Source organism: Leuciscus leuciscus (assembly GCF_965113295.1).
Source record: "Leuciscus leuciscus genome assembly, chromosome: 21".
NCBI classification, from domain to species: Eukaryota; Metazoa; Chordata; class Actinopteri; order Cypriniformes; family Leuciscidae; genus Leuciscus; species Leuciscus leuciscus.
Window position 1 is genome coordinate 6,954,409 of NC_138745.1, and position 10,770 is coordinate 6,965,178.

General features: G+C 37.3%; 1 protein-coding gene across 2 annotated transcripts in view; it reads right to left on the bottom strand.

The window, feature by feature from the left end:
* The window catches only part of LOC309484947 (poly [ADP-ribose] polymerase tankyrase-2), a 28,310-nt gene extending 19,297 nt beyond the window's left edge, over positions 1-9,013 (bottom strand). The window contains exons 1-11 of one of the 2 annotated variants that reach the window (XM_082151485.1): positions 8,585-9,013; positions 6,235-6,459; positions 5,981-6,076; positions 4,821-4,857; positions 4,620-4,695; positions 4,277-4,371; positions 2,633-2,699; positions 2,360-2,546; positions 2,156-2,277; positions 307-398; positions 134-212 (exon numbers count right to left, since the gene is read on the bottom strand). In XM_082151485.1, coding sequence (XP_082007611.1) covers positions 134-212; positions 307-398; positions 2,156-2,277; positions 2,360-2,546; positions 2,633-2,699; positions 4,277-4,371; positions 4,620-4,695; positions 4,821-4,857; positions 5,981-6,076; positions 6,235-6,459; positions 8,585-8,765 — 1,257 coding nt within the window. In that variant the 5' untranslated portion in view covers positions 8,766-9,013. The remainder of the gene's footprint in view (positions 1-133; positions 213-306; positions 399-2,155; positions 2,278-2,359; positions 2,547-2,632; positions 2,700-4,276; positions 4,372-4,619; positions 4,696-4,820; positions 4,858-5,980; positions 6,077-6,234; positions 6,460-8,584) is intronic. The other variant, XM_082151484.1, reaches the window with a different exon arrangement.
* Positions 9,014-10,770: the final 1,757 nt, after the last annotated feature.

The following is a 10,770-nucleotide window of genomic DNA, read 5'->3' on the forward strand; positions in this document are numbered from 1 at the left end:
TTGAATCACATATTCAAGTATTTTCATCCTGATGGCATAAGTAAAGGCTGACAGAACTGTGATGCTAAAATAACATTTGTTGAGCCCATGTTTAATTCTGAATGTTTTACTGCAGCTGAAAAATCTCACTTACTTTCGCCTGGTGTTTCACCAACACCTCGATGATGTCATTGTGGGACTTCTCCGCAGCAAGATGCAGAGGTGTGAGGAAGCTGTGTGAAAGACAGAGATCCAGAAGCCATTACTGAATATGATACACGATCATTAAGACACCCTCTGCAAACCCGAACAACGCGACTGACTCACTCTTTGTTCTTCTCATTGACGTTGGCTCCTTTTCTGAGCAGCAATTCACAGATCTGTTTCCTCTTGGGATAGGGCGACGTGGAGGCACAATGCTATCAAAGACAATCACAGAAACCTCTTTTATTCACTTGAAGATCTATACAAATCTCAATTCTTTAGAAGGTTTGTGTTTAATTGTAGCATTCACAGGTGTGTGCATATCAGCTATGTTTTGAACCTCTTCAATCGTGGCTCATTCAACAGGATTTAATAGTTGTAAATATGCTTTTTATAGTCATTGTAAAAAGTCTATAGTCTTTAAAAAAAAAGTGATTATAAATAAGAAAATATTTCCAGAAAAAAAGGCCTTACCTTGAATGGAATTAATACTTTTATTTAACAAGGGTGCATTCACTTGACAGTAAAGACATTATACCATTATATGTATAATGCATACATATATATATACACACTCACCTAAAGGATTATTAGGAACACCATACTAATACTGTGTTTGACCCCCTTTCTCCTTCAGAACTGCATTAATTCTACGTGGCATTGATTCAACAAGGTGCTGAAAGCATTCTTTAGAAATGTTGGGCCATATTGATAGGATAGCATCTTGCAGTTGATGGAGATTTGTGGGATGCACATCCAGGGCACGAAGCTCCCGTTCCACCACATCCCAAAGATACTCTATTGGGTTGAGATCTGGTGACTGTGGGGGCCATTTTAGTACAGTGAACTCATTGTCATGTTCAAGAAACCAATTTGAAATGATTCGAGCTTTGTGACATGGTGCATTATCCTGCTGGAAGTAGCCATCAGAGGATGGGTACATGGTGGTCATAAAGGGATGGACATGGTCAGAAACAATGCTCAGGTAGGCCTTGGCATTTAAACAATGCCCAATTAGCACTAAGGGGCCTAAAGTGTGCCAAGAAAACATCACAAATGGCTTCACAAATGCTTTGCTGCATACCTCGGTTGTAACGAGTGGTTATTTCAGTCAAAGTTGCTCTTCTATCAGCTTGAATCAGTCGGCCCATTCTCCTCTGACCTCTAGCATCAACAAGGCATTTTCGCCCACAGGACTGCCGCATACTGGATGTTTTTCCCTTTTCACACCATTCTTTGTAAACCCTAGAAATGGTTGTGCGTGAAAATCCCAGTAACTGAGCAGATTGTGAAATACTCAGACCGGCCCGTCTGGCACCAACAACCATGCCACGCTCAAAATTGCTTAAATCACCTTTCTTTCCCATTCTGACATTCAGTTTGGAGTTCAGGAGATTGTCTTGACCAGGACCACACCCCTAAATGCATTGAAGCAGCTGCCATGTGATTGGTTGATTAGATAATTGCATTAATGAGAAATTGAACAGGTGTTCCTAATAATCCTTTAGGTGAGTGTATATATATATTATAATGTTATAATATTTCTATTTCAAATAAATCCTGTTCTTTTGGACAAAATAATTATTTTATTTTATTCTATTTAATAAAAGAATCCTGAAATAAATGTATCATGGTTTCCACAAAAATATAAAGGAGCACAATTTTTATCACTGATAATAATAAGAAATGTTTCTTGAGCAACAAATCAGCATTTTAGAAAGATTTCCGTGACACTGAAAACAGAAAAGTAATTGCTGCTGAAAATTTTGCTTTTACATTTACATTTATTTATATTTAAATAGAAAACAGTTATTTTAGAATGTTTACTGTATTTTTGATCAAATAAATGAAAACTTCATTTAAAACATTAAAAAAAATCTTACCTTGAAAATCTTATAATGAAATTTTTTTTTTTATATATATATATATATATATATAATACATATAATAAAAAAGAGAAAACTAGCCTTACTAGAGCTGTCTCTTGGGTTAGAGGGTGTTTGAAGTTGATGGTCTCAAGAGAGAGGTGTTTTTTAAAGCAGGCCATGTCCGCCTCACGTGCCGCCCGCAGCAAAGCGTGACCTCTGAACTCATCTGCAACAGAGAGAGACGCCCCATCAGTCATTTACGCAGCAAACAAAACATTAGCTGATCTTAGTAGCAGTCACACGCTTACACGCCAGACGCTCTTTCAGCAGGGTGTTCGGGGCCAGGTCCATCGCGCTCCTGTTGTGGCAGTTGAGGAAGGTGGGGTCGGCCCCGTAGCTGAGCAGGAGAGAACAGACCTCCACTCGGTTTTTTGAGGCTGCCTCGTGCAAAGGTGTGAACTGCCACAGGTCCATAGCGTTTACGCAGGCTCCATGCTGCGGAATGAAGGAAAAGATGGAGTGTACGTCAACTAAAATGAAAGAACTCAGAACAAGAAAGCAGACAAAAAACGTGTGAATACCTTTACAAGCAACTCAGCTACCTCATAGTGACCGTATGAACAGGCGTTATGAAGAGGCACAAGATCACTGTAAACACAAGGCCAAGTGTAAGATAGTGTAGATAGGTTTAGTGACTACAACAATGAAAGAAGACTACAGTTTTTATCAGAATGTTTTGGGTTCAAAGATAAGTCAAATTTGACACATTCCTCAGATTGCAAGAACAAACAAAAAATGTGTTTACAGCTAAGTCTAGGGGACGATACACGCACTGTTCCAAAAGTATAGCCACAAGTTAAAGTTAAGTTAACATGAGACTAATGTAATAGAATTGAATATTAACCTTGTCTGTACATCCAAAAAAAAAATTTACTAGGGATGCACCAATATTAAAATTCTGGACGATATCAGTGGGCTGAAAATTATTTGCATGGCCAATATCTAAATAAATTAATATATAATAATATTTCAATCATGACAACTCTTGATCATGAAAACTCATACTATGTGAGCATGTAAGATATGCTGCTGCTTAATGAATAGATAAATCCTGTAGCAGATCTAGGCAGGTGGAGCTGGGGGAGGTGGAGGGTTTCAGAGGAACTCTGGTGACGTGCAACAGAACACTGAGCCAGACTATTTAAATTAGAGGTCAACCGTTTGATCGATTTTGATTAATCGGCAAAAATCCATACCGATAGTTTTTCCGGAATGTGTCCATTGCTGGAGCGGCTGAGAAGGGTGCACTGTCATTATACAGTACGAGAGCGGCCTCTAGAGGCGAGATAAAAACTATCACTGACGCCTCGTGGTGTTTGTTTTTACATGTGAGGCTGCGCGCTGCACAGAGCAGGACAATTCAGATGCAGATTTAAAACAGACAATGAAAAGGTTTGTACACAGTACACTGTTTTCATATCAAGGTAATTCATTTGTTAACTAGATGCTGCATTAGTGGAGAACGCTCGAGGACGCTAACATTACTAGTAGCCTACCTCAAGCAGTTTACACAATGTGACAAGCAAGACCGACCCACTGGTCGCTTTAATGGTCGCTTTAATGCATTATTTATCCAGCAAAGTTGTATATGTAAAGCTAGTGATGTGAGAAAGCAAACTGCATCGTCATGCAGCCGACAGAAACATATAAACATATCAGAAACGCGTTCAATTTCAGCTCTTTTTTATCGTCACTGTAATACATATTTTGTTATTTTGATTAGATAATCAAGTATTCTAAAAAAGAAGGAAATAAAGTGAGAGAGACATACAATTCATGTTACGTATCTATTTTCAATGATATATAGCGTTTGTGTAGATTAATCGGTTATCGGCCAGCATGGGCCAAACTAGTTATCGTTATTGGTCAAATCCACTATCAGTCGGCCTCCAATTTAAATGTTGAGCAAGCAATCTCACTGGCTGCAGAATCAGCAGAGGCCATTATGGTTCTGTACATCTCTATAATGGTGGTAGGTAAAGCCAGTAAAAAGAGACTGGAATTATGCCTGTGGAGCATCTTACATCCATTTTAAGTGCATTACTGTAAACAGAAGTTTTATTTGTTGTTTTTACAAACTGAAGGCAATCTATTTCTGTGCTAACTGACAGCATAGAGCTTAACTTGTACAGCACTTTAAGCCACACTCAACACAGACATCGCACCCTTTATCTTTAGCGTGCACGTCGGCTCCATGCTGCAACAACAGCTGCACTGTCTTCACACGGTTATAGCCCGCCGCCAGATGCAGAGGGGTGGACTGCAACCAACAAACAATCCATTCAGAAACACATATGCAAAGTATTATTTAAATGAAGATGCATGTAGAACCTAGAACTATTACATACTGTATGAAATGTCTGGCTACATTACGTTTTATTTGAGTGGCTCAGTAATGTTGAGAACATTTGAAGATGGTTTTACATTAACAGTCCCACTGTCAAACAGATGGCAAAATTTGAGGCAACACTTGATTAAATATAAATGAACTATAATTTAATAAATCACCTTCCTTCCGTCACTAGCGTGACAGTTCACATTTAATGGTGTGAGGAGGCTCATCAGTTTTTCTTCATTTCCACTTCTGTATAAAAGCATTGAGCAGCAAGTCAATTAAAAGAACAATGCGAGTCACGACAGCAATTTAGCTTTGCAATATTCATCTCTCCTCAGGTCTCCAGAACAATATTGAGCTTAAATTGTTATTACCTTGCGCTCTCGAGGAGTTCATCCTTTCTATATTCACCTAGATTTAAGAAAGAATTAAGTATATTAACATAAATGGCAATCTCGTTTGAGCACAAATGAAAAGCCAAGCCACCAGGAGAACATACCAGTCTTGAGTAAATTGGCAATTATTAAACACAGTCTTAAAAACAAATGAGAATTGTGGGAATAACTCTAAGTTATCGTAAATACAAGTTTCCTAGTTAAAAATTGTGCATGAACGCCCTCTCAAGTTGTACTAGGAAGCTCTAGGATAATTTTGATACCAAAGTTCCAGTGTTGGGCGGGCCATAAACTTTAAACATGGCGGAGGAACTTTAAACACAACAGCTCCATCGCCTTGTCTTGTCGTTAAAGTAGTGCATGTTTACATTATGAATAACCATTTGAAGCATATTGTCTGTTTTATACTGTACACAGCGAAAACAGCCTGTATTTGAGCGAAATTCCAGAATTGTCAGCAAACTGACTATCTAGATAGCGCGGTGAAGGTTTATATGGTTGTCAATGAATGGGACACTAAACATAATTTTGGCTTTAATAAGATTTTCCCAATAAAAGGGCAAGAATAAACCTGTTTTTCTCATTTCTGTTCTCTCCGACAACAAAGCACTTGGAGCGCGACAAGCTCGTAATTACAACTTCAGAAGTGGAAAAGTAGGAAATTGTCAATAGCACGTGAAGGCAGCATAAGAATCAAGTATTCCAGAAAGACATGTAATAAAAAACAATAAAAATCTCATGTAGTGCTGCAACTAAAAAAAATATTTTGAACATCGATGAATCTGTCGATTATTTTTTCGATTAATCCTTTAAACAGATGGGGGGAAAAAAATCCCCAAATGATTCATTAAAACAATTTAAATATTGATTTCAAAAAAAGAATTCATTTTAATCCATCATTTACCAAAATTTTATTCCACATGCTGGCCAATGATGTCCTCCATAAAATGTACATTTTAAAGGCAATGAAAACAAATATCATGAACTTATATAGCCTATGTAGGCTATGCTATATATTACTGTTTGCATTGTACAATGAGGCATGAGTTTGTATCATTTCCCAGCAGCCAGTCTTCCTCTCTCATCACATTGAATCTGACTGTGGACTAGAGCTTTAGGAGGTTCAAGAGCTCACTCACCGGTCAGCACAGCTTTGGTGGAAGCTTCAGCCAAGTCAAGAGCTGTCCTTCCATCAGTGTTTCGGATGGTTGGCTCAGCACCATGTTGTAGTAAAACTACCAATGACAAACATGACACAAACAGCATTATACATTCTACATCCAATGAGATCCACGTTTGACGTACTTTTTTCATCAAAACAAGTTATTATGAATGCATGTAAATTATAGTGTAAACTTTGTTACTAGAAGGTCTGAGAGGCACCAGGTTTTACCAATGCAGACGTCGATCTTGCCCTTGATGGCAGCCTCGTGGAGTGGGGTATAATTCCAGTTGTCTCTGGAGTTGGCATCGGCCCCGTGTTGCAGAAGCAGGTTGACGACCTCAGCATGACCAAAAGAGCAGGCGTTGTGCAGCGAGATGAGACCACCATCATCGCAGGCGTGCACGTTAGCACCGTTTAGAAGGAGGTAGTCCACCACATCTCTACGGCCAAAACCTGCCACAGAACAGTCCATCGCTTTATATGATGATTTCATTTTGTCTTTTATTCACATATTAACATTGATCAGCGAACATAAACAGAAGCTCAACCGAACTTGCTTGACGTGCGATAACAAACCTCATTGGTTCTTGCTGAAGCTCAAATGTGCTGTAACACAAGAATGAACCTCATTAGTTCTCGCACGTGAAGCGAACATGCTTGAGCTTCTGTTTACCACAACTGATGTGTGAGTTGATGAATGAATATGTGAATAAAAGGCTAAATTCAATCTGTTAATCATTAACTGATCGAGTCTCTTCAGAAAATTTGGATTAAACCGCTCAATTCATTTTGATTAGTTTTACGATCTCTTTATGAACTTTTTGAACCATCAAAGTGGTATTGCATAGCTGTCAATAGAGGGACAGAAATCTCTCAGATTTCATAATCCGTGTATCATTCGTTCAGTCGTTTTTTGATTTAATGGCAGTTCCTGCGTGAACGTTATAAGCCTATTATATAGGCGAGTCAATGCATTATTCTTTCCTTTTTGTATTAGTGTTTAAAATATATAATTTAAATTTACAATTAATTATATTATTTTTTTAAACTTACTGGGCGACAGGGCGAGGGAGACCATGCTAACAGCCGTCATTTACCAAGCTGATGCAAAGCGTTGGTGAATTTATATCTACACAGAAGTTGTGTCAAGCCATTCGTTTAGTCTATTTGTTTGATGAGAAAACGATGAAATGTCGTTGCAATAAACAAGATAAGAATCCGCACATTAGCTGCAGCAGCGGAGGACTTTTATTCTGCTGTGCGGAACTGAGGAAGAACTGAAGACGGAACAGTTTGATCTTCGGCTGACAAATCAGAGGAAAGGGGCGTTTCATTCCCGCCCACTTGTAGAAATCGAATATTCAAGCTGTTTATTCATTTTTCTACGTCAGAACAAAAAAAAAAAATCAAAAAAAAAATCAAGCTGAATTCTTGTTTTTCGTTTTTTTTTTGGTAAAAAATTAAAAAACGAAAAAGAACTGTTTTCTCATTTTTCTATTTTCAATATAAAAAAATAAAAAAACGACTGAACGATGATACACGGATTATGAAATCTGAGAGATTTCTGTCCCTCTATTGACAGCTACGCAACTGAACGAATGATACACGGATTTTTCATCAAAAATATCTTCATCTGTGTTTAGAAGATGAATGAAAATTACATGTTTGGAACAACATGAGGGTGAGTAATTAATGACAGAATTTTCATTTTTGCGTGAACTATCTCTTAACTACATTAATTACATGAACTAACAGTGAAAAATACTTCTAAAGCATTTATTAGTCTTAGTTTATATAATTTCACAACTAATACATTATTAAAATCATTTGATATTATTTAATAGACCAGAACTAACATGAACAAATAATGAACCAATGTTACTTAGCAAAGATAAATAAATAGGCTACTGTAACAAATTGTTAGTTCATTGTTAGTTAATGTTAACCTTAACTAGTACTGGGACCTTATTTTAAAGTGTTACCTGTATTAGTAGTTTAGTGTATATAAATATATATATATATATATATATATATATATATATATATATATATATATATATATATATATATATATTGTAACAGTGTATATGTACATATAATAAATAATTATAATTATATACAATGACAATAACGATGACAATGATGATTTCAAAGTGTTCCAGAAATAACATTTGCACATGGTGTTCTTATAGCCAACTTAATTTAACACTAACATCAGCAAAAAAAATAAAAAAATATTCAGTAATCTCAAAAACCCTGTAGGCTATAAATAAGGCTAAGAAGCTTTTGTCTTTTTTAGTTGATTAATTATTAATGATGATATGTAAATACAATTGTATTGGGGAAATAATATAAACTGTACAGTAATAAAATATATTAGTGACGATGATACAAATAGCATAGAATCATAGAACAGAACAGAAAATAAACGAATAGAATACAGTAAGAAATAGAAAACATAATATTGTTTTAGAAAATAAAACGCATAGAATAGAATAGAATAGAATAGAATAGAATAGAATAGAATAGAATAGAATAGAATAGAATAGAATAGAATAAATTACACAGTGGTTCTCACCAGCAGCGAAGTGCAGCGGTGTGGATTTCCTGCCCGCCGTGTCCCTGCTGTTCACATTCTCCGGGCACACGAGCTTCTTCACCCGCTCCAGGTCTCCGCTTCGGCAGGCCTCGAACAACTCCCTGCTCGGCTCGGCAGACCCGGAGCTCTCCGTGAGCCCCGAAAAGCGCCGGAGCGACATGGACAAGCTAGGGGCAGAGAGTGGGAAATGTGGAATACACACTATTCCCAAGGCTTGACATGAAGGCAGGAAAGAGGCGCGGATCTCCACAGTTAAAACCTTTCTGTAACATCCATTAGAAGAGAATAAATGATTCAGGGTGTCTTTGGTTGTTCATGTACAGAGCTGTGTCTCAAAATCACAGAAATGTTAGGAACGGATAGAATGTCAATTCGTGAGAACGTGGATCTCGGAATAGGCGGGGCTTTGTGGCTCAAAACTGATCTCTTATTGGTCACGAACGAGTCAGAATAATAATAGCGCAACCATAGATATGTATTTATTTATTATCTATGAATGCAACAACTGTGCACCCCTACTTTTTTCAGTGGCCTTCGTTCTTTGAAAATACTCTCCCCATATACTCTCCTTGAATTTTCCCCATTAAAAAAAAAAAGAAAAGAAAAAAAAAAAGAAAAATCGATAATGCATCAGAAACAATGAACCAAACGAAACGGGTGCGTTTCCCAAAAGCATATTCAATTGGATCGTTGGCCAACTATGATCGCAATTTCCATTGAACTCTATTGGCAACGACGGAACTTGCGGCCATATTTGGCTTTGGGAAACGCACCCCAGATGAGCTACCTTGATTTGAAACAAAATGTATTTGAAAATCAGACAAAAAAAGACAAAGATACAAGACGAGGGAAAGAACTACAATCCCATGATGCATTGCAAACGACACAATCAAAATGCAAATGACAGTTAGGCCTTTAAAAGTATTGTTTTAAAGTTTGAGAGGTTATCCACCTTATTTTTCAGTTAAGAATAGGCATCGGCCATTTGAAATGTTATTGTGTCTGGCTTCCAGTATCATTCGCTTCCAGTAATCTTTAGCTTTAAGCTGTAGCCTAAAACACAGCTCGTTATGCTGCTTGATATTGCAAACTGGTATACTTACCATATTATTTTAATGTATTGTCTTAATTATAAACCTGCTGGTTTGTAGCGCAAACAGTTTTACAGTTTAATGCACTTTTAAATATTCGTTATTTCCCATAATAAATCGGAAGTCTCGCACATTCACCGAAAACACCTTACTTCCGCGTAAAAAAATGGTAGATAGGGAGATTTATTCTGGGTGTTTTATTTTGAACTATTCTCTGATTGGTGGAGACTTTTTGCAGAATCATGGGTAATGTAGTTTTGTCCACCAGGAATTCGGTTGATAAACACGATTCATTTAAAAAATATACTGAAATAATGCAGGCTTTTGACTTCAACAGAAGCATAGCCACCGATTAACTACCTCGTAGCTCACAGTTTTTACCCCCGGAAAAACTGACTGTTCCACTGTATTCTGCTAGTTCAACTCCAGTGTATTTCCAAATGAATTCCGCTTAGTTTGTCAGTATAATTACTGAAAGAGCACCAAAACAGCGTTGTCACATGGTGTGACTTTTCTCAGAGCTGTTCACGACGGACAAAATACAGTGGTTTGTGATCACTATTTGACTAAACACAACGTTCAGAGATTGTAATAGCTCAATGTAGTATCTGAGCCGACAGGCGCCCTCTGTAGGAATCTAAGCTGACTCGTCGCGCATGATGATGCCCAAAAATATCTATGAAGGCACTTCAATTGGTTTTGAGAGGTATCTCATTACGCAATGACAGACCAACAGAGGTGGACAGTAACAAAGTACATTTACTTGAGTACTGTACTTAAGTATACTTTTTGAGTATCTGTAGGCTACTTTACCTGAGTATTATTTTTTCTGGAAACTTCTTACTTTAACTTCACTACATTTGAAAGACAAATAGCTATCATACTTTTTACTCCCCTAAATTTCTGTCAAGGTCCTTGAGGAGAAAGTAGTAACGTCAGTCAGGGGACGATTTTTGTTGCAGGGGTTGCATTTTGGTTGGAAATGAAAGTCGGATTGACGTCAGAACTCGACTGATGTTGGTTTCTGACGTCATTTTCTAACACAATATAACGTCTGTCCAACGTTGGAGATTA